The sequence below is a fragment of the Chinchilla lanigera genome, unplaced genomic scaffold (assembly GCF_000276665.1).
Source record: "Chinchilla lanigera isolate Chin_1 unplaced genomic scaffold, ChiLan1.0 scaffold00018, whole genome shotgun sequence".
Classification (NCBI taxonomy): Eukaryota; Metazoa; Chordata; class Mammalia; order Rodentia; family Chinchillidae; genus Chinchilla; species Chinchilla lanigera.
Window position 1 is genome coordinate 11,361,391 of NW_004955419.1, and position 26,649 is coordinate 11,388,039.

General features: G+C 41.4%; 1 protein-coding gene across 3 annotated transcripts in view; it reads left to right on the forward strand.

Moving 5' to 3' along the window:
• The window catches only part of Astn2 (astrotactin 2), a 901,354-nt gene extending 875,191 nt beyond the window's left edge, over positions 1–26,163 (forward strand). For all 3 annotated transcript variants that reach the window (XM_005382610.2, XM_013513261.1, XM_013513263.1), the window contains 3 exons: positions 12,054–12,154; positions 13,918–14,101; positions 25,318–26,163. In XM_005382610.2, coding sequence (XP_005382667.1) covers positions 12,054–12,154; positions 13,918–14,101; positions 25,318–25,555 — 523 coding nt within the window. In that variant the 3' untranslated portion in view covers positions 25,556–26,163. The remainder of the gene's footprint in view (positions 1–12,053; positions 12,155–13,917; positions 14,102–25,317) is intronic.
• The last annotated feature ends 486 nt before the right edge of the window (positions 26,164–26,649 follow it).

Genomic DNA, 26,649 nt, shown 5'->3' on the forward strand with positions numbered 1-26,649 from the left:
TCCCTTCCATTCATAGTTGGTGGAACATTTTTATCAAGCAAAGGTATTGGGTTTTGTAAAACTTTTAATGTATTTATTGAGACTATCCAGGCATCTTTGTCCCTTTATTAATATGACATAGTGTACTGATGGATTTTCATATGCAGTATGCATCTTTCTTTCATGGGATAATCCCAATTTTTTTTTTTTTTTGGTCTTTTTGAGACAGGGCCTCTCTATGCAGTTTGGGCTGGCCTTGAGCTTACCTTGTAGCCCAGGCTGGGCTCAAATTCGCAACGGATCCTCCTGCCTTAGCCTCCCGAGTGCTGGGATTACAGGCGTGTGCCACCATGCCTGGCCTAATACCACCTTTTTGTGAGTGCATCATCCCTCTTATGATTGTCCAGTTTAGTTGGTAACTGTTGAATCTATATTTATAAGAAGACTAGACAGCAGTTGTGTTATCTTGCAATGTATTTATTTGGTTTTTTTATCATAGTTATTTTGGCCTCATTGAATTAGTTGTCAGTGCTTGGAAGAGTCTGTGGAGGATTGGTGATAATTGGTGCTAACATTTTGTGTATTTTACCAGTGAAGCCATCTGGAACCCATTGTTAAGTGGGAAGAGAAAGTAAGAAGCAATGGGGAAGGATTTCACCTGAAGTCACAGTGAAGATCAAGGACAAATTCAGGGCATTATAGTCAGGCATCCTGAACTCAAAAGCTAGATGAGCTAGTGTCTCACTATACCATCTCTTATTTTCTTAACTACAACTGAGAGAGGTATTCCTATTTCTGTGTAACTGATGAGGAACCTCAGGCTTGAGGACATGATGTGACTTGTCTATACATCTGGTGGCTGAACTAGAGCTCTAACCAATTCGTATTTTCAAAACAATGGTTTTATTGCTTACAACACCCCAAGAACCATTGCCCCTGCACTGACTTGACTTGATTTCACTTTCAAGAAGTATTGTCTCAACTTTGTGTCACTTGAACATCAGTAAGCAAGCAAGACAAAGAAGATTTACTGTACCAGGCTTTGTTCTAGGTGTTTTTCATGTTATTTTGTACTTACTACAATCTTTTGAAACAACTATTACTGATTCCATTTTATAGATAGAGAAACAAAGGCTCTCAGAGATTAGAGAAACAGGAAATAGATGAAGCCATGTTACAGAGTCAGTAGTCCAGTTTTCAAATGCAGAGCATGTTCATTCTCCCTATTCCCACCCCTCTGTCCATGGGAAAACAGCTCAGATATGAGGGTGGGGGCTGAACTTCACTTGAAGTAGGCAAGAACTATCAATCCCATCTATGGTGTTCCTTACTTTACTGTCCAATAGTACTCTACATCAGGGGCCTATGCTTGGCCTATCCTTATCTAGGCTAAGCTTTGGCAAAATTTGATGTTCAAAGTCACTATGAAAGAAAGAGGCTTTAGAATCAATCATGGGAGAGGAAATATCAGAACTGAAAGGAAACAGTAGGTGATGGTCTTTCCATGGTAAGATCTCTTGTCGAAAGTTGGGAACATGAAATTTATCCTCTTAATAAACTGAAACCTGCTTTGAACTGTGACTTAAGATCTAACTGGGGCCAATGAATACCTAATAAATCTACTTGGAGATAGCATCAAATTTTGAGTGAGTAGGCTTATATTGTGCTCCGTCAAACTACTACTATTAATACTGCTGCTGCTGCTGCTACTACTATTACTACTATTACTACTGTATCTCTATAGCCCCTGCAAAAGTCGATTCAAATATCCATGGCTGACTTGCTTCCTTGTTAAATAGATTTATTCATATGGATCCCTTAGGCAATTGTGAAAACAACTGTACAGAAGCTCCCAGTGCTGTGCTATAGAGTAGGTACCCAGGAAATGTGTGTGGAATCTCTAATGCACTTTCACACTCCTAATTACTCTTTGGTTCTGAGAGCATCTCTGTGGGGTTATCTACAGGTAACCAAGGCACCCAGAGGTCAAACAATCTGACCAAAGCCACGTAGGTATTTAAAGCCTAAACAAAATCTGAAATGATGTTCTTTATCTCTCTATTTCACATACTTTTAAGGTATGCCTTTCTGCAAAATCATTTCTATAACTGAAATTATTTTAATGAAATATTTGTGTCTGGTTTTCAGATATGCTTCTTAGGATATAATAAATATGTAGGAAGAAGACCCCTGTACTACAAATTGGAGTAGAATAACTGAGGATTCCATACTTAATTCATCCCTCGCTGAGGGACCATTAAATTAGCCTGTGTCTGCTTTACTTTAAAACAAGCTATTAAATGATGAATAATTTCCAGCTATGAATGATGGTCAGTTGGTCAGTTCAGTTATGTGTTATTTAGTGCACCCATTGGAAAGAAAAAGGAGGAGGAGTAAAAGCAAGGGAAAAAGAAGTGAAAGAGAAGGACAAGCAAAGTTAATAGCTATTGCCAAACCCAAACCAATTGCCAAGCTGAAATTTTCTTTCAAGAGAGTTCATGTTATTTGAAGAGAGAATGAATGAACTCAGATGGAACATTTTCAAAGTATTTTGCATATCCAAATCAACCAGGTTATACTCGTCAAAGTATTTCCAGGAAAGGCAAGAATCTTCACTACTTTTTCATAGGCTGAAGATATGAGTCCTGCAGGTGGTTGATAACCCCAATCTGCAGGTGAGAGAGGATCCATCAAGGTAGAATCTAGTTCAAGGTAGTTACTGAATTCACATATAAGGCTTAACCTACTAGTTTGAGAGAAAAAAGAAGGGAAATCCTGACGCAAACATGTCTTGGTTACTTTTCTCTCATTGCAGGGACAAAATACCTGATGCCCAAAATTAAAGAAGGAAAGGTTTTATTTAGCTTACAGTTTGTGGAGGTTTCAGTACATACTTGGCTGGCTCCAAAGCAGGGTGGTACACGGCAGAGGGAAACCCTTTATAGTGGCAGAAGATAGCAAAATACTGCAAGAGCAAAAGGGAGGAGTGGCCTCAAGCAGCCTCTTTCTCTCTCTTACATATGCAAACTATCTGCCCCAATGTGAGTGTAGCACTCATAATCCCAGCATTGGATCACAGATCAATCATAAACTCTAGAAGCCTGCACCATGACTGCATGAGGCTTTGGGGGAACATCTAGACACAAACCATAACAAAACACAAACCAAACAAAACACAAACTGAAGGGCTGGTGGAACTGTATTTCATATTTTGTTCAACCTACCATCACTCTGCTGTTCTGTCAGTTCCATGAAAACAAGAACTATATTTTTCCTTTTTCATGGTTGATGATTTTTGCCTAGCAGAGTGTGTCTGGCACCTAGTAGGTGTTCCACTGGTGCAAGGGACACAGAATGGAACTGCTGTGATATCACTTACTGTTTGGCAGGCACTGGAGATAACACTCACCATGCTTTCACAGTATTTTAATTTATATTTACTTAATTTTTATATAGGAATACTGTAATTATTTATTTCTGAGTTCTAGTGTTGATGGCACTGTGAATTTTAGAGCAATATGTGCATACCAGTGAATTTTAGGGCTGTGGTAGGCAGGAGACTGATCTTGAAACTGATTCTAGATTTCTGTCACCTCTACCTTATCTCAGTCCCAGTGTTGGTCTCCAGAGTTGGCCTTAGCCTAGAGCTCTCTGTGCAAAATTCCCACTCTTCTACTTCTTCCCCTGTTAACTCATAAAGAGGGACTGATGGAAGCACCACTGTGTGAAGTATTTAGAGTCCAGCCACAGATGGCATTACCTTTGTCCCAGGATTCTTACTACCATGATGCTGTCTCTGTGCGTGGCACTAGAATGAAGTACATATGTTGACAGAAAGCTTCACTTGTCAGCCTGGGTTGGGAACTGGAAGGGCTTCCTGTCCTAGGGGTTCAGAGGGCTGTATGCAGACCATAGCAATGATCCATAGCACCTTTTGCCTACTAATTCTCAAGGCCCACTTGGATATTCCTAGACAAAAGGGGAGCAAGAGAAACTTTGCCTCATCACCAGCACCCAGCTGGGGGAAATTGGGCATTTAAATTCTGGCAACAACTACAGACTACATTGTCTGTGTTCTGAATCCCAGGCTGTGAAATGGTGGGGTTGTCCAAGACACATGACTCATTCCGTGTCGGTACAGGAAGTGCAGTCTAATTCTTCATTGGGCACTTGTGAACAGGAGCCAGAAGAGCTGTGACCTTGCACTTGTCACCTGAATGCTCTGAGCCTACCTGTGCAATGAGAAAAATTTCTAATTCTGGGGTCAAGTGAAATAATGTAAGCCAAAGCTATTTCCTCAAGTACTGCCCAAGTTCTACTTCAAGCTTTGCACACTTTCTTCTAGAAGATCAGAGAGTAAATATCGTTGGCTTTGTGGATCCAATGGTCTCTAAAGTCCAGTCACTCAAATCAGCTAATGTAGTATAAAAGGAACCATAGAAAATACATTACACACACACACACACACACACACACACACACACACACACACAAGTGTGGCTGTTTTCCCTTACAACTTTACTTATAGACACACACAGCACTTTCAGGTATTGCCCATGGGCTATAGTTTGCTGACTCTATTCTTAATGCTTAGAAGTTGTTACAGTTACTATCAATGATATAACAAATGACCCAAAAAATTTAGTAGCATGAAACAACCATTTTATTCTACTCAGGGCTTCAGTGGTTCAAAAATTTAGATTGCACACAGAACATCTCACTGTCTTTGCTTCATGAAGTGTAGGACCTCAACTTCCAGAACGCAAACCTGGAATGACTCAACTCTCTGGGTTGAAATTATGCAAAGGCTCCTTTGCTCCTCTGTCAGAAGCTGAGGCCCCAGGATTGCTGAAGGCCCTACAAATACATCTCCATGCAGCTTGGCTTCCTCAACCACAATGGCCTCAGAGCAGTCAAATTTTTCACTGGAGGCTGCATTCCAAGCAAGAATGTTTCTCTGAGCAAGGTGGAAGTTACATTGCTTTGTATGATCCATATTTGGAAGTCACAGAATGTCTCCCACTGTGCCCTGTTAATTAGGGCACTCATAAGCTCACTCACAAGGCAAAATATTAAAGAACTGGGAGGGGGCTTGCTTTCACTTCATTATAGAAGGGATTCATCATTTGATCTTTCACAAACTGAGTAACATTTAACACTTATGTGCCAGGCACTGGTCTAGGTGCATTATTCCTCCACTACTCCTCTGAAGTAGGTAATATTATCATCCACAATTTAAAGATAAAAAGAGAGGTTAAGTCACTTGCCTAAAGTCACAGAGACAATATGATGCAGAACCAACATTGAGACCTGGGCAGTCAGTCTCTAGAGTGTGTTCTAACCTTGCACATCTGCGTCATCTTTGGCACGACACTGAGAATGCTTTCTAGGACTTGAGTAGAGCTGATTAAGAGTCTGAGGCTTTGAACTGCCAGTTACAAACATTGCCCACTGTTATGGTTTGTGTCTGGGTGTCCCCCCAAAGCCTCATGCAGCCATGGGGCAGGCTTTTAGAGTATGATTGATTAAGAGTGTGAGAGCTACACCTGCCCTGGGGTGGATAGTTTGCATATGTAAGGGAGAGAAAGGGGGTGCTTCTGGCCATTTCCTCCCTTGTGTGTGTGTTGTTGCTTTTGCTGTGTCCTGCCGCCATGAGCTGTAGCTCTCTGCCATGTGCCACTCTGCCTTGTAATCTGCCAAGTACGGACTGAAACCTCCACAAACTGTAAGCAAAGTAAACCTTTCCTTCCTTAATTTTGGGCATCAGGTATTTTGTCCCAGCACTGAGAGAAAAGTAACCAACACATCCACTTACTCTGGGACCAGGCTGGGCACTGTGGATAGGACAAGGAAAAAGCTATGGTACTCAATTTTCTTCACAAGAAACTTAAAACATGAGTTCCAATTGAATTCTTGCAAGCAAAGAGATGGAACTCTTGTTCACTTTTTTTAGATGCAGAAGCCTGGCTCAGTGTTTAAATTGCTACTTTCCCAGTAGCTGGTGCTGTCCTCACTGAAACCCAGCGCAGTCTGATTTGTAAGCCTATGATGTGCGCCACAGGCTTAGTGCAGAATGGGCTGGAGTTGATAACACCACCTCCATCAGAGAACAGAATTCTCTGTCCCTCAACGATAAGATCTTTCAGAGGTGATCTTGGTTTAATTCTCTACTGCAGAGAGAGATTCACAGAAGAGCAGTTTGGTGTCCTTAAACAGAGACTTAGGCTCAGAGGTGGCCCTGGGATTGGGTGTTTTCCCGGCACTCCTGACTGCCACATTGTGCTGGGGAGGCAGAGAAGGAAGTGATGGTGGTGGAGGCAGACGGTGGACCTGAGCTAATGGGAAGTTGTTTGCCAAAGCTGAGTGGGGGGAAGGAGTGTTTTACAAGACCAGGGCCTCTGGCCTGGAAACATCTGTTTCCCTTCAAATCAGCAAGGAGACTTTTGCCTCCCCAGAATGCCTAAATCATGCAGCAACTGGGGAAGAGCAGGCGTTGGCCCGGAGACTTCAAACGCATTCTCCTGTACTCTCAGGGACCTAGGCCTGATGTGGGCCTCTGGGGCTCCATCCCTGTTCTTACCCCCTGTCAGATCCGTGAGAAGCTCTCACCGCCAATTAACTTCTCTGTTTCATTCACTCACCCCTGCCACGAGGAGGTCTAGGGGTCTTGAATGGGACCAGCAATGGCTCCATTACCACTCTCCCTCCTCTAATCGCCACTAGGTCCACTTCTCCAGGTGGGGGTGAAGTCAGACCCCTGAGCAGTAGCGTAACAGTAATATTAATGGTAATATCAATATCAATTGCTCAGTGGGTGCTTAGCACATCATATTGGGCCCTTTGCATACCATATTTCCTTCCAATAATTAGTCTTCATGGTGAGCCTTAACACTGTGATTCCCATTTTACGGGTGAGGAAATTAAGACAAAGCCTGACACAACCAAGAAATGGGGAACCAGAAGTTTAAACAAAATCACTTGATTCCAGAGTCACACGTTTAGTTCTTTTGCTTTTCCTATGTTCTCTTTTAACCCTAAAGTCTAACCATGTTTTGTCCATTTTACAGATGGAAAAACTAGTTTGTAGGAAAGGGAATGACCCTGGTAACACACCTGAGTCATGTACTCAGTCTGTCACTCGTTCTGGCCAGTTTTTGCTGAGTCTCGGTACACCAAGTGTAGGTGTTCAGAAATGAGCAGAGCTGTGTTCTGGTTCTAAAGGCACAGGTTTGTGGGGGCGAGAGATGTGAGTGGGCACTAAACTAGCCATGTGACGTGGACATCATGTGAAAGAGAAGGGCTATGCTCTTCTTCAAAGGGCAGGGGAGAGGTTTGAAGCCTGCTTGAAGAACAAGGCGGAGGGCTTAGTGGAAGAAGGGGCAGGCTGAGTCAGGCAGAGGGTGCAGCATGTCCAGGGATGACAAGGTGGGATCTGGTTCTGGAGACATTAGTAGTTGGACACGCCTCTACTAGGAACTAGCATAGGAAGCAAACACTGACAAACAAGCCTGCGTCTTTCACGAGAGCTTATTTGGGGCTCAGTGATAAGAGCACAGATGAATGAATGAGAACCAAAGAGCAGCACTGGGGGTGTATGGTGAGGAGCTTGTCCAGACAGTGAGAGGCTTTGGCCAGGGGATGCTGAGATTAATGAGCATGACACTTTCCTGATGATGATGAAGAAACACTGCAATATTCCTTGTGTATCACTAATCGTCACAAGGCATTTCCCCACACAGGTTTTAAAGTTTTAATTCCTCAATGCACTAAGAGCATATTACTTTAAGTACTTAATTCTCACATGGCACCATCCATAGAAATGCTGGCTGGGAATCAAACTCAGGCTTTCAGCCATCTTGGGCAAAGTTTTTTTTTTGTTTTTTTTTTTTTGCTTGAAACAAGGTCATGGGAAGAAATAGCAATGATTTGAGCCTGGAGCTTCAGGTTCCTAGAAAGTCCATCCAACTTTACCCTTCAAGCCACCTCATTTATAATAAAAGCTTCCCATAAATAGACATGGAGCTAGGTCAGCCAGCTGTACCAGAGGCATGGTGGTATGTACAAAGAGCCCTGGAGGAGAAATCAGGAAGGCCACTGTCTTCTCGGAACTTATTGGTAGTGGGTCCTTATGCAAGTCCCGTTCCCTTCTGGGCCTTCCTTTCATTATGGGCCACCCATAATGAAGATTCAAAGTTAGAAGATGACTCAAGAGTGTAAGTTCACATCATTGTTGGACCTCAGTTTGCTTCAGAGAGAGGATGGCAGAACCAAGCAGAGAGCCTCTGACACTCTTCTTATCCTCTGAGAAAGACAGGTCTGACTATTTTTCCCTCTCCCAGCCCCCTGCCCCCTGCTCTGCCTCCCTCCCTCCCTCCCTCCCTCTCCAGTATGGGTTTGCCTGTGGTGTATACTTCTGTCTATCTATCTAACTCTGTCTCTCTCAATCTATCTCTACTCCCCTTCTCCATATCAAGGACCTCTATACTGCCCCCTTCTCACAAAGAGCCCCTCCAGGCCCAGCCTGATCCCCTAACAGCTTTCAGATGTGTCTCTGGAACAGTTCTACAATTACAGCTGAGACAGGCAGAAAGCGCATGGCCTTGTGACTTTTGACCCAGGCCTGTGAGGTTGACGTCTTCCTCTCTCTCCTCCACCCCCATCCCAGTCAGGGTGGCCCGAGGTCTCCTCCATTCTGAGGCTTCCAGTCACATGTTTGGTTGCTGTGATAACAGAAATGGAAGTAACACTTTTAGGAGTGAAGATTGAACACGGATGGCTACAGCACAAGTCTGGATCCTCAGTTTGTGAGATATGGGTAATTCCCCTCATTTTACAAGTGAAAAGATAGAGGTTTACAGAAGGTTAATGACTTCCAAAGGAATGCTTAGTCTGATATTGGAGAAAGGATTTTAAAAAAGGTCTATGGACAAGTTCTCTAACATGAACACAGTTTTGCTCATGCTGCTTGGTGAAACAGACAGCTGGCCCTAGATCCCTTGGTTGAGGAAATATATTAGAGATGCACCACGGCAACCTAAAGTAGCCAATGGGAAGCACTGTTAAACAGTACTCCAGGTCCCTGTGCTTTGAGGCTCCATATTTTACACTCATTCTTCTTCTTCCATGGAACCCTTAGTGGAAATGTATCTCCCTCGTTTTTAATGCCAAGAAAGCACTTTTTAAAATGTGTTTTCTTGCACAAGTAAATGCTGTCTATATGTTCTTTATGAACATCCACAGCTGCCAGCCACATCCTAATTCATCACTGCATATAATCCATGAGAGAGCCATGTGCCATCTGTAAAATTATCCCGACTTTACTGGTGAGGAAACAACAGTGGAGACATGACATGCAGTGTGGTCAGGTTCATTCATTTACACAAATACGTATTGACTGCCTGTCATGTACCTAGTACAGGGTTAGATGACACCAATATAGCTGGACATAAGCTCTATACTCTCTGGGTCTGAAGGCTAGGATTCGGATACTGTCATGTATTTTCTAGGTGAACTGGTGTGTAGATGGTGAGTACTTAAACAATGTTATCCAAAATTGTTCTTGTTCTTCTACTTGGCCACTTGCCTATTCCAACATTCCAGAGTTTTTTATGCTTTTTTTTTGTGTGTGTGTGTGTGTGTGTGTATGAACTTGTTTCCAACCTTTCTGTATGACTTTCCAATGACAGCTCACTATAGACAGTATTTAGATTTCTTATCCATCTACGCTGAAGCAGTGATGTTAGTCTCTTTGTCACAAATACTTGGCACAGAGAGAGAAGTGAGCTCAGAGAGGTGAAGTGACTCTCCCAAGTTCACAGAGCAAGGGAATAGAACTATAATATTAGCAAATCTGAACATCTCCAAGAGCAAGCTCATTTCTCTGAGCCTGGAAGGGTTTTTTTTTTTTTTTTGAAACTGGGAATTGAACTCATGACTTTGCGCTTGCCAGGCAGGTGCTGTACCACTGAGCTATATCCCTGGCCCCATACTAAGAAGTCTTGATGCATGGAAACCTTTATAAAAATAATTTTTTTAATGCATGAGGTCATGGAGTAGCAAAGCTGATACCACCCTCTAAGCCAGTGATTGGTACAACTGGAGCAGGAAAATGGCAGCTGAAAGCAAAAAGGCACAGGTTTTAGGGTAGACCAGAGGCTGCACTCTTTCATTTTTTGAATTTGTGACTTTGGAGAGATTTCTTATGCTTTTATCTTGTTTCCTCCTCTAAAAGATGGATAGAATAAGGGTGATTGTTTTAGCATCTTTTCATAAGATTAGAAAAATGTATGAGGTAGAACTGCCTCAACATAGTTGGGTTTGCAGCAAGTATAGTTGAGGGAAATCATATGTGAACAGAGTTGAGCTCTACTGACCTATGAACAGAAAAGTAAGTAGTGATTTAGAGCATGGGCACTGAAGCTAGACAATCCTATGTTTACATTACCATGCCAGTAATTGGTATATGATTCTGGGTATAAACTAGAATAATACTATCTACTTTTTAAGATTGCTTAGAGGAATCCATTGTGATGATATGGATAAAACTGCTTAGCTCAGTGCTTGACACATATTAAGATCTTAGCATATATTAATTTATACTTGCAACTCATTTATTTAGTGTCTAGTATGTACAGTCAATAAGGGCATGCCATTGTGAAACTTGGCACTCAGAGCTTCATGCCCATTTTATAACATACATAAAGCTGAAGTGTTCAGGAAGTAGGAAAGGAAATAGGGACTCTAGAATCCAAACTCTTCTACTTAACATAGGAAACTCTTTTCAGACACCAGACCATTGTCTCTCCCCTTAAAAGCAGATGGAAAAGGAGAGCAAGCAAGGACAGGACATTCCAATGCGCAAGAGGTATTCCCTGCCACTTACCTCCTCTGGAAAGTTTTCTCTGCTTGCTCCGTAGACTTTGCAGAAACTACAGAACTCAAAGATCTGGAGCTATGAATGGGCACAGAACCTCTCTGTGCTCTAGATTAGACCTCAATCCACTGCATGACTAGTTGTCCCTTTCTGAAACCATTTAGGCTGTGTCTGCTCCTTCCAATACAGAACTGAACTGCAGGTGACATCATAGGGAGGGGGGACATGCCCTGTGGCTAAAATGGCTCTGAAACTTCAGGCCACAACCTACAGCATCCCCATCAACCTTCTGCCTCATGTCATTTTACACTAGCCATACTAGCTGTCTATTCCCCCAGCAGTCTGTGCTCCTTCTCTCCTCAGAGCCTTTGCACTTGCTGACATTCTTGTCTAGAGTGTTCTTCCCCCAGATCTCCCTTCCATTGCTTGTTCTTTCCCTTTATTCAGCTATCAGCTCAGATTTTCCCTCTTCAAGAAAGCCTGCATCAACTGCCCTGTCTAAAGCACATACATGCCCCATAACCATATTTATATTTTTCACATAATCTTGTAACATCTTCATCATCCTCACTGCACCTAAGCTTACGTCACCATGTTCATTATTTGTCTGTTTACTTTTCAGTTAGAGTTATGCCAACAGGGAACTTGACTTTCTTGCTCACATTGAGAAGTTTAGCACTGAAGCTCCAGTTGGGCAGTTGGTTAGCACGAGGTACTTACATAGAAGTTTACCACTAAAATAACTCAAGGCACATAGTCAGCCCTCAATAAGTATTTGTTGAGTGAATGAATGAGTGAATGAGTGAAAGGACATATAAACAATTGTATCCAGATAATAGGATAGCACTGAGGCTTAACTCTTAGGCCTTAGGGCTTAGATCTCTTGAGTTCAAACCCCTGCTCTGTCTCTTAGTAACTACGAGAACATAGGAAGATGTGGTTAATAATAAGTCTCTGCCTTTTAGTCTTGCTAAATTGTAAATTAGGTAATTAAGTGTGAAGTGCCCAGCAGGCATTCAGTGCTCAATAAAAGCTTTATAATTGCCATTTTGTAAAAGAAATGTAATAATTTATTTTGCAGCTTGAGGATTCCTGAGCTCTGGACCAATACTCCTGTATCATGACTTGTGTTTCTCCCTCCAACTCCCAGAGCCTTCTGTGAAGTCTCAGCCCAGTGCTCTGTTTTCTCACTGTGCTATAGGTTCACTCTGTACGCTGTGGATACACGGGGGAGGCACTCAGAGCTCAGCACAGTGACCCTGAGGACGGCCTGTCCACTGGTGGATGACAACAAGGCAGAAGGTTGGTGACCCCTTGCTCACTTCCCAGGTTAAGTCTCATATTTCTCTCTCTTAAGTCCTATATCCAATAGTCACTGATTACCAGGTACACACTACTGGCACAGAGAGAAGGAAGTGCAGCAGCTAAAGCAGCAGGAGAAACGTGGGACTACATTAATCAGAGCTGTAAAGGAACAAATGGAGATCGACTAACTGTACCTTTGCCAGTGGAAAGATTTGTTCTTCTTTTACAACTTGACCATATTCTGACTAGGTAGGAATGGTAGAGGGCCAGAGACACTTAGCCTAAAATTCTCTCAGAGATCAATTACTTTCTTCCACTTAAATCTATGCTAGAGCTAGCAAATAGTTCCTCGAAGACCATTTCCTTCTTTTGTGCCTTGGCAGACATGATTAGCTGATCACAGCACACTGTCCCATCCAGCCCAGGGATGGCTTTAAAATCTTCAGCCTAGAGCTACTGTAAGTATCAGCCAGAATTTGCATGCAAGATTAAGTCTTTTTGTTACCCTCAGTCCAGGAGGTTGTATACATTAGAGGTAAAAAAAAAAAACCTGAAAAAATACAATCTAACAAGAAGATCTACTATATACTTAGGCAATATGTAGATAGAGTTTCTATATGTAGATTAACGGAATGCAACAATATTGATAAGCCCTGGTGATCTACTTTAAATTGAGTAAATACTTCCCCAGAGCCCCTGTCCAAGCGATGCATTGAAAGCAGGTTTATACCTTTTAACATTTCACACTCTGAATGGAGACACAGACATGTGCACCAAGGGCTCTATCAGAAGCTTGGAATTAAATGTTTCATGTGAAGCCAGACAAGAAGAAACAGGGATGTATTGACCCCCAAAAAGGAAGGGATTTGTAATATTTTCTTATTTTAATAATTATTTTAAAGTGATACATGCACACAGTTAAAAACTAAAAACAAAGATTAGAGTGGAAACTAGTTCAAAGTAAGAGATTTTCCCATCATGACCCTAATTCTGCTAGATGCACCTATGGGCAGTCATCATTAGTAACGATTTGTGGATACACGTAGATATCTATCAGAACCTTCAAGGTTGAAAGAATGTGCCTTCTACTCATGATGGATTTAAGCCACACTGATTAATAAGAGTGAGTGAAGGAGTAGAAATGGCCCTGAATTACAAGCAGAAAAGTCTGAATTTTCTTTGAAAGGTTTTTGAACAGGGACTCATGAGAACTGATTACGGTAACGTGTTAGAAATATTACAGAGAAGTTGAAGGCGGAGGTAGAGCTGAGCCAAGTCAATTAATTTAAACCTGTGCATTTGCGTGTAATCTCCTTTTAAATCATTAGCACAATAATGATATCAATAATGAAACCCGTGACTATGAGTATTTTTTATACTGCAACCTGTGTTGAATACTTTGCAGTCATTCTTTATTTTTTTGGTTTTTGTTTCTTTTCGGTACCGGGAATAGAACTCACGACCTTGTGCTTGCTAGGCAGGTGCTGTGCCACTGAGCTAAATCCCCAGCCCCTTGCAGTCATGCTTTAATTTAGTTTTCCAAAGCACCTCCAGAGTAGGCTGTGTTATATTCAGCTAGTAGATTAGAAAACTGCACACAACCAGTCAAAGCCATATTCAGGATGCAATTAAGATTTGTCTATTCCCAAAGGCCATGCAAGCGAAACTCCCAGGCAACCAGGCCTTCCTCCTCACAAGCCATGCTTCTGTCTTCACTTTTTCCTGACTGGTGATCTGTTCCTGTATTTCTTCTTTCTCAGAGATAGCTGACAAGATATATAATCTGTACAATGGGTACACAAGCGGAAAGGAGCAGCAGACTGCCTACAACACACTGATGGAAGTCTCAGCTTCAATGCTGTTCCGAGTTCAGCACCACTACAACTCTCACTATGAAAAATTTGGTGACTTTGTCTGGCGGAGTGAGGATGAGCTGGGGCCCAGGTACGAGATTAAGGCTGCGAGTTAAGGGGCAGATTCTTCTTGCCTTCAACTGATTTTAGTGAATCTTTTCCCCATCAGCTGACAATGGGCTTTGTCAAATAAATAAGGATGGTGATCAGTAGGGTTAGGTCAGATCTAAACATGGGAAATAGATTTGCTTCTTATTGGAAATATATTTGAATAGAAAATACTGTTATCATTTTATGAAAGGAAAACCTGCACCACTTACCCTTAAATAGAAAATTAAACCTAATCATTGGTAAAAACAAAAGCCAATACAATAGAAAAGCAACCAAAGAAATGGAAGAAAACAAAAATGCTCAATCCTAGCAGAATCTGAGGCTGTCCCTATATAAGGGAGATCAGCAAAAGAAGTATTAAAGACACAGACCCAAACCAAGATATTTTTTGAAAGCAATCTGAAGAAGGAAAAGAGAATGAAGGAGGTAACCTAACTACTTTTGCAAATTTGATCCCTTGGTTTTTTTTAATATTCAGTTTACAATTACCTTGAGTTTCACCTAAAATCCTTTCCTCTGCCCCAGAGGCCTCCTACATTTCAGTAAGCAATGTGTTTAGAGGAACTCAAGAATTTCCATGTAGTTGCAGTGTCTGACCACAGGAGAGGTAAGAAATAAGAAGGCAGAGGTCAGCAGGGGCCAAATCCTGAATGCCCTTTAAGTAGGGTTAAGGAGTTTGAATTATCTCCCTAGGGTCAGCTTTTCAAGTGTTTTTTTCAGGGAGGCACATGCGGTGGGTGGGGGTAGGTGATATTATCAGGTCTTCAAGATAGAAAGATCCTTCTGGCTGTAGTTGGAAGCAAGCGGTAGAGGAATTAAGACAAGAGGGAGGCAGTGAAGCCCTGAATGCTGCTGTGATAGTCCCAGGGATGTAGTGTAACGGTCTCAACAGGAATAACATTAGTGGCATTGGAGAGAATGTCATGGCTTCCTGAAATATGGGATGGCACTATGTACTTTAAATACTTCCAAGGGAAGCTGTAAGATCTCATCCCATATTTGGGATGTTAGGAAGTGCTAGTCCCATGGGGTTACATGAGCTGCTCAGAGATGCTCAGTTTGGCGTGAAAGTTGGTTCTGCCTTGAACTCTCATTGTGAACACTTGTAACACTCGGAATGACCTTCTAAGAATTTGAGGCCCTCAAAGGATGAGATGAGATGAAATGAGAGCTTAGTCAAAACGATAAAAGGGATCTCCCTTGGAGCAGGCCTTATCAGTCCTGTTGGGTCCTGGACTTTAACTCTCTCCCTTTCACATGAAAGGAAAGTTCTTTAAGATAAAAGCTAAAAGAAGTGGGCTGGCAGGCAGAAGCACAGAGCCCCAGATGAAAGACGCTATGTTAGTCATCTTGGCTGCCATCTTGCCTGAAAGGCATTCCACTTTATTGGGCTTTCCCACAGGGTTCAGGGAGTTCGGCTGCAAGTTAAACCAGAGCTCCATTCCTGACTTTGTCTTTACAACCTGCTAGGATCCTTTATGACCCTCCCACACATAAATCTTTGAGAGATGCCTCCTGGCTGCCCAAAAAGGAAGGGCAACCCACCCAGTAATGGATTGTGATAACCTACTAACCTCCCATCAACCAGCACCCAACCACTGTCCACCAGCCCCAATGCATTTCACCCACCTTTCTCCTTCTTCGTCTTTTTAGTCTTCCAGAAGGGATCTGAGATTCCCTAACATTTCACATTGTCATGCCAGCAAGATTCAAAAAAGTAGCATCCTGATTCATCTTGCCTCTACTATAAACTCACTGTACAACTATGTATTTCTCCTTTCTGGCCCTCAGTCTTATCTATAAAATGATCTGGATGAACTAATGCAGCTGATTATGTTTTACCAGTGGAAGTATTTTTTTCTTAAGTATATTTTACATAGAACTTGAGGTCTTAGATACAATGCTTCTTTGTCAGAGAATTCCCTAAAATTCCTACCCACTTGATCATGGCACCCTCATGTTTTAGATCTCTATATTGACCTAACTACGTTTAGTGTCTATTGCTTATGGGTATACTTATGCACTACCTCTCTTCCCACTTCACTGTAAATTATGCATGTTTAATGATCCATTATATTCTATTCAAATTTTAGTACATGTTTGTAGTCCACGATTACATTAATTATGGGGAGCTGATACATGTACATAACTCATTTTTATTTTTTTTCTATCCCTTGACATTTGTCTCTAAAATATAAAAATCCTAACTTTAAAGTTCCATTTTGCACTGCTGGTTACAGTTGCAATGGAACATAACAAGGGTCTGATAATAGTGACTTCTGTAAGTCTTGTTAAGGAGTTTATTTTATCTCTTTCCTAGAAGCCATACAAAGGTTTTTTTTTTTTCAAAGGAGGACTTTGAATAAATTTGCTCTGCCTGTAAAGGGTTAGCAAGTGTGCTGCATAAGAAAGTGTGAAGGACAGAGAGCAAAATACTTCTGGGGGTAGAGTGTACCCCAGGTTTGTCACCAATTTATTGTGGACAAATTCCATCCTCATTCTGAACTCATTTGTAACATAAAAGAGCTGAACTCCAAAGTTCCTTCCAGCTGGGAAACCAAGGAACCAGAAAACCTGAAGGTCATAGGGACCAGAGAGCAGGCACACCATGTGTGTCATTTTACTTCCAGCCCCCACACATTCTTGCTTTTCAGGGACCTGGATTGACTAGGGATTTTCCAGGAGCAAACTTAGGGCTGATACTATGGAGTGAACTTTACTAGGATTCCCTTAGCCTATATAATGACCAAACTACAAAATGTTTTCAACTCCTTTCTGGATCTGTGGCTACATATCCCCATATAATTGAGTGACAAAGGGGTGTATCTTACCTCTGCCTAATAAATCTATCAGGCTAGTGTTCCCTAGAGCCTGGTTTTCCTGACAACTATAGGTTACTGCAAACAGCTGCTCAAAGAAGACCCGCTGACACCCAGCTGTCCTGGCCATAAGGTTCCTATTAGGAGATTTGAAAAACTGAGCTCATAGGTGGCCAGGGACCAGAATTTGCTCAGGTCAGAGCATCCTTGGCCACTCTTGGGCTGCTGTAACCTTTCAGTTATGTTTGATCAAATTGATAGAGAGAAGAGAGCAAGTGCTTAAAGAGATTTTGTTTGAGTGAAATCAATCTATCCAAACTAAGAATGGTATATTTATGCTGTCGGTTCCTTTTGTTTCCATGGCAGACATTGCTAACAGATCCCAGAAATGATCACAGGCTTGGTTCAGCCTGAGAGCTTTCTCAGCATAGTGAGACAAGGCACCTTTCCTTTTTGAAATTAGCACACCCATTATTGCAGCTTTAGTAAAAATAAATACACCTGAAATGACCCTGTACATTTTTCCCTGTTTGTATTACTTCTACCTTGGATTAAGTTTCTTGATATCTTGGATTAACTTCCTTGATTATTGGGTTAATAATATCCCTTAGTTATTGTGGACTGATCAGGTCAGTATGGGGAAGGCTAAATAAAAAGAGGTGAATGGAGTAATTTCAGTGCTCTAGGAGGATCAAAGCTCTCTCACAGAATTTAAGATTCTCTCAGGGCTAAGACCTTCTCTGGTGGCCCATATTTATTTTGTTATTGGAAGAAGGGAGAGGAGTACTCAAGGACTTCTCCAAGTAAGGTATTAAGTTAATCCACCCAGGAGTGAGATGCCTGAGGCTACAGCCTTTATCTAGTTGAGGTTGGATCCAAGTGTCCTTGGCTGTGATGTTGTCTTAGCCTTTGAAATTTTTCAGCTTCAGTGCCATTTCAGGCCTCAGTGGGGATCAGTGACTCACAGAGGTTCACTTACTATAAGTCCACTGCCCATCTCCAGACAAGGAGCCTAGGCCTTGAACAGATTCACAAGTGAACATGGAAAGCCAATTGGTTAATTTGAGTCCTGTTCAGAGCTGCTTTGTAGTGGTCTCCATCTCTTGGTATACTGGGTAACTCTCCTGGAATTTTTAAAGACACTGGGAAGAAGACCTAGGTTTCTGAAGCTGTATTCCTATAATCTCAGATACACTTTCATTTTCATGCATATGTTGACCTTTATGAAATGAGGGTAGTGTCCTTTCTGAAAGGCTGTTAGTAATCACATCTCTTATATCTGAGCTTAGAATGGAGAAATACTAGCCAGGCACACTATGATTTTGAACAAGCCTCCTCTGGATATTTCCTCAATGATTGGTTATCATCTTGAAATCCCTCAGCTCCAACTGGAACAGTTTTGGGTTGGTCATTCTTGCCATCAGTCATGAAATGGATTATTGAAAATTTCTTATGGTTTATTATGAGGGAATGAGGAGGAAAGGAAACATTCTCACTGGTTACTTTACACACCACATTTCAAACCTGATGTTGAGGACATATATCCACAAATAGTACCTGAGTTTCTGACTTACTGGGTTTTGGCGAAGGGTGATCTGAGACTAACATTTTAATGTAGGTCTCTTCTGAAAATAATCCTAGTTAACTGGGAGACTATAAAACCATGGCAGCATTACATAAATTTGTCACAGTTGCTCTAATATATCTATGTATATTTATGTTTTCAAAGTGGAAATATCTTTGTTTCAGTTTGTTCCAAATAATTTTTGCTCATTATATAGCATACAATTGATACAGAAGAATGCAAAATAGAAAGTGAAAATTTTATACCCTTGAACCCTATAATCCCAACCCTACCCCAGCATAAATTGTTAACAGTGCATACATATCTTTTCCTATATAGATATGGATATGGATATAGATATTTATGGGAGAATGGACACAGAAGCTTAATGATGTGTCTGTATCTACAACCACATCTCCACCTCCATAATCTCTATTACATTTAGTAAATATATCTATATACAGTGTTCTGTTATCTCCCTGTTTCCATAAAATAGCAGATTGGACACATACTGTGCAGTGGGTAGATAGATAATCTATCCTGTGGATATTTTTCCATGGAAGCACAGATCCATATATTTGTCTTTCTGACAAATGTATCATTTAATCACTAGTCTATTTCTTTAGTAAACACCGAGTTTCCTTTTCTTTGCTATTACATATGAATTTGTATAAGCCTTTTGTCTACTCACAAAATGGCTTTCATAGGTCAACATGATGTCCTTGTGCCATTTCATTCCCTTTATTAACCTCTGCTAGAGAATTACTGTATTTTGAAAGCTTAGGCCTAAAAATTCCATCAGGTCCAGTCAATTCATACTTAATAATCCGTCATCTTGCATAGTTAGGAGACAGACACCAAAGGAACCATATACTGTCAACGAAGCAGCTGGAAAATATTAGTTGAGTGCCTGTTGTGGGTGCAGTCATTTACATTTCATTTCAACTCTTGCATAATGGACTTTGAAGATTGAGCAACAGATTGGGGTTACATAAATTGGGTAAGGTTATACAGGCAAGAGGAGTCAGAGCCCAAATTCAAAATATTGCTTTCCAATGTCAAACTAGCATCTTTTTCAATGTAATATATTGTGTTGCAAGACATGTACATACCTAAGAGAGACTATGCTATAGATCTCAATAGGGAACTAAAATGCTTCAGCAACCTAGGGGAAAATGTGACTTCTACTACTGGGGAAGGTCTGGAAGAAACTTCAAATATGAAATTTCAGCATGGCTTTTCAACTTTGAGTAGAACCTCAGTGATTTTGATCCTTTCACCTTAGGGATTCAGTGCTTTGGCAATGTGTCATAGCAGGTTCTTTGTTAATTGCACATTAGATGCAAATCAGATGATATTTTCACTATGAATCAAAACCCGCATTCCTTTTACATTAAAAGCATGCCAACACACCACACCAATGAGCACCTACTCCAACGTACATTACCAGGAGAGTCCTTTTTAAAACATAGTTGATTCGATCACCTCCAGTGACAGGGAATCCACTATCTTGTTGAAGCACATTGTTTCAAGCTTTCATTCATATCATTATATTATTTTCCTTTTGATAATTCTGCAGAGGCTTCATCAATAACCCTTGAGTGCCTTGCAACAGAGATTTGAGACACCGTTCTAGCATTTTGTCACAGGACTGGTCACAGACTCAGTTTAATCACCTGTACACTGAGAATAAAGTACATAATCAGCATGTCTGATGTGGATTAAATTTCATTTCCCAGACAAGCGCTTTCCCATGGATGTGTAGGTACTACTTCAATCATAGAGGGAATCACTTAGGCATTATGTTCCCTCACTCTCAATTTTTGCTTACTGTCTTCAGTTGATAGAACATAATAATTTGCCTAGATCTCATCTTCCTCTCTCTTGATGTTTTCAGCTCAGCAGGATTGTTTTTAAGGTACCCTCCAGCATGATGATCTCCCCATTCTTTGTATGCGCCCTTCTTACCAGAAGTGACCAAGATTCTCGAGAAGTGGCCTTACTAGGGCCACATGAATGATGTCATTACTTTCTTTAATCTGCCCTCTCCTCTTCCGGAAGTTGTGTTCCAATTTTTTTGCAACCATGTCATGCCCTTGCCTCTCATTAATACGGGGTCAGCTAACATTGAGACATTTAAGCTCAACTCTGTTTTTTTTCCTCCACCGCAAGTGTCCCTTAGAAATCAAGTCTCTGTCTGATAACTGTGTCAGCAGCTGACTGGGTAAGTATTCTGGGAATGGAATGGTTGGTCAAAGGTTCTACTATTCCCAGAAAAGTGGCAGTACTCCTTCACAAGCCATCCCTCTCATTCATGCCTGTTAATACATAACAAATTCAAGTATGGTGTCCCCTTTACACCTCTTGCTTCCCCGGGAAAAGGATTTCATTTCTGGTATTTGAGAGAAGTGGTCACCCTGACCTATGATTTCCCCTCCAGAGAAAGCATGTCTAACCTTTGATTTATGGGTCTCCACTGTCTACAATTTATTACCCAGTGCTCTCGCCTTTGGTCTGTCTCATACCCCTTTCTCCTTTCCAGCCTTTCCTCCTCCAGTCCTTCTCTCTGTGGCTTTACCTTCTGAATTCTCCTGCTTTTGTTGTCTTTGTAAATACTGGTTTAGTGCCTGCTGTATACTAAGTTTTGTGCTTTATGACTATGTTAGTCTTTTCATTTCAGCTCAATAGCTGCCCTAAAAAGTATCACCATCCTCATTTTACAAGTAAGGAGACAGAGGCTCAGAGAGGTCAAGTGACTTGCCCTTACGGGTGCTAAAGTACATGTCCTTCCTAATATAAATGCTACTTTGAATCACGGCTAATGTTTACTTAGAGGTAAGAACCCACCTTATCTTATTTTGCCAGCAACATCGTTATTTCCACTTTACTGATGCGGTAACTAAGAGTTACTGGCATTGAAGAATTTGCTCATTACCTATATAGTTGTTAGGTTAGAGTCAGGACTTGAATTAGGGACTTCAGAGATGAAATTCATCTTAATTCTGTGCCAGTGATGGTGAAACTTTCAGAGCTTTCAGCGACACAAAAACAGCCTGCCGTGGCACACGTGCAGTAGATTTGCTACCTGTGCTCTATGCAGTCAGGAACCTTGTTCTACATTTGTCAGTTATTAACTTAAGACATTTAATGAAGAAACATCATTTTGTCACTCCAACCCTCAGTTTTTCCTTCTGTGCAAAAGAACGTTTTGTCCAGCTGATGTGCGAGATTCTCCCTGAGGTAATGGCTGTGCCTTTGGAAGCAAAGCATTTGCACATGTTGAAATAATTGCGCTTTCCAACCTTATTTTGTATTTGCTATTTATTTTTGTGACTGCTTGAATCAGTCTCTATTTGGCCTCTGTTGCTCAAAGAGTAAAATACAAATTCTTCAGCATGGCGTAGCAGAGTCCAGACCATCCAGTCCTTGATAAGCTGTCTGGCCTCCCACTCATTATGTATAACCAGCCATTTTCAATGACTGGTGGTTTACATTAGCTCTGGTCTCATTTAGGATGGCCTGTTTTCTCTGCCTAACATTTATTTCATTATTGAAGACCTTCCTCAGCTGTAACACCCTTTGGGAAGACTTCTCTGCATCCTAAATTACCGATTAGCTGCTCACCTATTGTCCCGCAGTCCTTTCTGCCTTTTCCAAAGCAGCACCTTTCCCTTGAATTAGAGACAATGAATGTCTCTTTCTCCTGCCAATGTGCTATGAAGACATTTAAGGCATAAACCAATCCTACATATCCACAGTGCCTGAAACGCAAAGAATACCCAAAACCATAAGGTTGATAGTGTAGTAGCGGTGTTCATTATGGTGATGATAGTTTCTTCCTTTTTATTGGGTACCTTGTAAGCTTTTCTACGCTTTCTTTTTTTGTTGTTGTTTTTTGGTACTGGGAATCGAACTCATGACCTCAGGCTTGCCATTCTATGCATTCTGTGACAATTTTGAAGAATTATACATCTCTTAACTTGTTTAACCCCACCCTTCTATACCTCTATGAGAGGAGCAATATGGTATTCATTTTTCATAGGTTATAAAACAGAGTAAAGAGTTTTTACCAATGCATAGAGAAAAATCAAACCCATACCCCTAAGTACAATGAGGGTAAACAGTTAACACCTGGATGTACCCTCTATCTAGCTTCTTGCTTCCAGGTTTGCCCTTCCCCTATTCAATTCTCAAAGCAGCCAAAAATACTTTTAAAAATCCAGCTCCAAACCTGGTCTTTCGTTTCTGTAAACCCTTTCAGTAACTCCCCTACTTACTTGTCCTTGGGACAATACTTCTATTTTTATTTATTTATCTATTATTATTATTATTATATTAATATTTCACTTATTATTATTAAGCTATTTCATTTATTTATCTACTTATGAAAGGGCTCATTATAGAGTCATTATTCCTTTTTATACTTTTGAGACAATACTTTGCAGTGTATGTAGTTACCATTCCCATTTTATAGGAAAAGCAAGGAACTGAGTCACAAGGAGTGAAGGGAATGGCTCACTATTGCACAGGTGGTAAGTGGCTGAACTGCCATTTGAGTCTGAGCAGCCAGTGTTCCAGAGCTTGTGTGTTCCCATTGTCTCATGCATTGGAGACCAAGCCAGGACGTTGGCAACATTCCAACTGGATCCTCTTTCGGTTTTCTGCTGGTCACCACTCATGCTCCGTATTCCAGTCATAGATTCTCAGAAATTCTATAGAGTCTCTCTTCTCTGTGCTTTTGCCTATGGTATCTTCTATGCCTTTGACCCCGTCTTTATCTAACTAGTGTTTATGTACAAACTCAACACAAGTTCTCTTTCCATTATGAGGCTATCTTGGATACCCCCATTTCTATTAGGCACTTTCATCTGTCTTCCTACAGGTTCTGTTACTATTTTGGCAGGTTTCTGTCTTGTCTCCTGCAGTGTGATCTCCATTTGTCTTTCCCACTAAGTCCTACTGAAAGGAAGACTGTGCTCAGTTAGTAGTATCGTTAGAGTACCTCCTTCAGTGTCAAAATAGCCCCAATTTCAATGAAATAGAAGACTTAGAGATGTTAAGCCAATTTCCCAAGATACAGAGCAATTAAAGAACAGAGCAAAAACTCAAAGAGGAATGGGACATAAACCCTTCAAACTCCTCTTAGGAGTGCACTTGCGCTAGAGGAGGGAGGACTGTAGAGTGTAATTATGAAGTGATGAATTCATGGCAGCTCAGGAAATGTTCCACCCAAGTGGCGAACTATACAAAGAGGACTTTTTGAAAGGCACCTCATAAATTGTGCCCACAAAACATAACATATGAGCCCAGCTCTTTTTTCAGCCACCGTGCAGGTGCCTCACACGGTCTCCCATTTGTGGGGGTCCTCTTGTCACAAAACGCCTCTCCTGGTGGTGTCTGAGAAGGGGATGGGGAGGGCAGTAGAAGACGCGGCCTCTGGTTTAGCTTCACAGGGTCCCTTGGCATCTTGAAGAAGCAGAATGTAGAGAAAGGTGAGACAGACACTTTATCAATGAAGAGGACTTGTCGTGTGACCTAGGAAAAAAGCCATTTAGTTTTTTCTCTCTCTAGACCTAATTTTCCACATTTTTAAAGAGACTAGGTCAGATTGAGTCAGTGTTTCTTAGTGGGGGGGTGTTTTTACTCCCTCCCCCAATAACTGGGGCTAATGTTATTGTTCTGACAAGTACGGAGGCTGCTGTCATCATTTCCAGGTTTAAGACCTCAGGGTGCTACATCCTACACAATTCCTCCAAAACCGAGAATTACTAACGCCACTGTAGGGGAACTCTGATCCAGTTGATCTCAAAGATACCTTGCTAGTTTTGTGTAGCTTTGTTTTAGGTCTCTCATGGGTTCTCTCTCTGTTGCTATATAAACAGTTCTAAACAAATTCTTAATTATGTTCACCAGAATACAGTGGTTCTTATTAAGAGTAGTGTTCATTTTAGTTTTAATCCTGAAGCATCATTACAGTAATCATTATAATCATAGTTATCATTTATTGGGAGCTTTCTCAATGTCAATCATTGGGCATTTCTCCTACATAATCTCACATAACCAACCTATCTGGATAAGACTGTCTGTGGTGACTTTTTCAGCGATGGGGAAAAATGGGACACAGGAAAGTTCTAATTTGGGGACATTTATTTTTAGGCTTTAATGAAAGAGAAGCATAGAGCACAAGTTTTCTAAATTTCGTGACTGGGAGAAACATATGAGAGAGTAAGGAAGCAAACAGTTGGAGGAGGACTTTGTGAGGGTTCAGGCCCAGATTTCGGTGTCCAATTCCAGAGGTCAACTTGATATTTAACATCAGTCAAGCAAGATACTTTCTCTGAACCTTGCTTGGGTTCCTCACCCGTTTAATGAGAGTGAAGAACAAATATGGAGGACTAATGTGAAAATTAAATACAAATTTTAATATGTATATAAACTACACAACCAGTGCCTACTTGATGGTAAGCATCAAGTTTTAGTTGTTGGTACTGTGTTTTTTTTTTTTTTTTTTAAATCACTACTATAATTTCTGTTTGAGCAGAACCTTAAGGCTAGTGATTGTCTAACTCCCAGGGATCTCCTATAAATGAAGATGAAATCAAAGGGTACACTTCTTTCATTTTTTACACTTGTACAGTTGAAAAGGGTAGGTTTCAAGGTAATTTTTCAACAGGTGTTTAAAATACTGTTTAAATTGGGATTGGATAGGAAATCACTGGGGCAGATGTCTATTGACCTTTATTCACCACCTCAAAGGCCTAACCCTTGATCTGGACTCCTTCCTTGAACACTTCTGCCTCTCATTCCTTTCAGGAAGGCCCACCTGATCCTGCGGCGGCTGGAGAGGGTGAGCAGCCACTGCTCCAGCCTGCTGCGCAGCGCCTACATTCAGAGCCGTGTGGACACCGTGCCCTACCTGTTCTGCCGCAGCGAGGAGGTCCGGCCTGCAGGCATGGTGTGGTACAGCATCCTCAAGGACACCAAAATCACGTGCGAGGAGAAGATGGTGTCCATGCCCCGAAACACGTATGGGGAGTCCAAAGGACGGTGAGGGAGGCTACTGCCCTCCATGAGCACAGAGATTCTCCTAGGAGGAGCAGTACTCTCACGGATCCTGGGACCTTGGGTGGGCTGGGGGACAGCTGAGGATGAGCCTAGCAGATGATGTTACCAGCAAGGCCAAAGCAAACTATTTCTCCTGTGGATAGTGGACAGAGAACTTTTTAACCAATGGAATTACTCTTTTTCTCTTTTATTTTTTCTAAAATATTATTTGACTCTATCAGACATCTCTCCTTTTTAAACATTTCTTATGGATGACAGTCAATGGGGAGGCAAATTTTTCAGGTGAAGATCAAACAGCGTTTCCCTCCCTCCAGCCACATTCAGCTTCCTTCCTCCTGTGGAGCCTGGAGGAGCCCTGTGGAGGGACAATTGGACCTCTTCAGCATCATAAAGGAAGCCACAAGGATTGTTGAAGTGAGGAAGCTTGGGTCTTTGAGGAATCTCTTTCTCTCTCTCTCTTTCTCTCCCTATTTCTCTCTCTCTCTCTCTCTCTCATTATTAAGTTTGCAGGACCTCTGCTTCTTCCTGCTACCTGTGGGTGTACCCAAAGTCCCTGCAGGACTTTCTGTGCATTAAAAATTCCTATGGTCTCTCTTTCTGCTTTAGTAGTGTTTCTTACCAGTGGAGTGTGTTCCTTTATTCACTGAACAAATATTGAATAGATACTATGTGTCAGACACAGATATGCAACTAAAGATAATGAAGTCCCTGGCTTCAAGAAATTTAAGGTCTAATAATTATTACAAGGATGTGAGAAGGATGAGATTTTCTCTAGTCTGAGTAAAAACTATGAGCAGAAGCACAGAGACTGTAAGTCATTCAAAAGTTTGAAAGCACTTTCATTAAGAATAGGGATTGTGACCATTAATCTTGATATATCAATTTTATTGGCTTAGGAAACATCTAGCAGATTAGGAAAGCATGCTCCAAGAAGTGTGTGGATAGGTCACTGAGGCATGACCTTGGAAAATATATATGGTCCTTGGCCCATTCCTCTCTGGCAGTCTTGCTCTTCTCTCCTGCTTGATCATCATGAACCAAGCAGCTTTACTCAAGCAGCCCATTCCCCATGATGCCTCT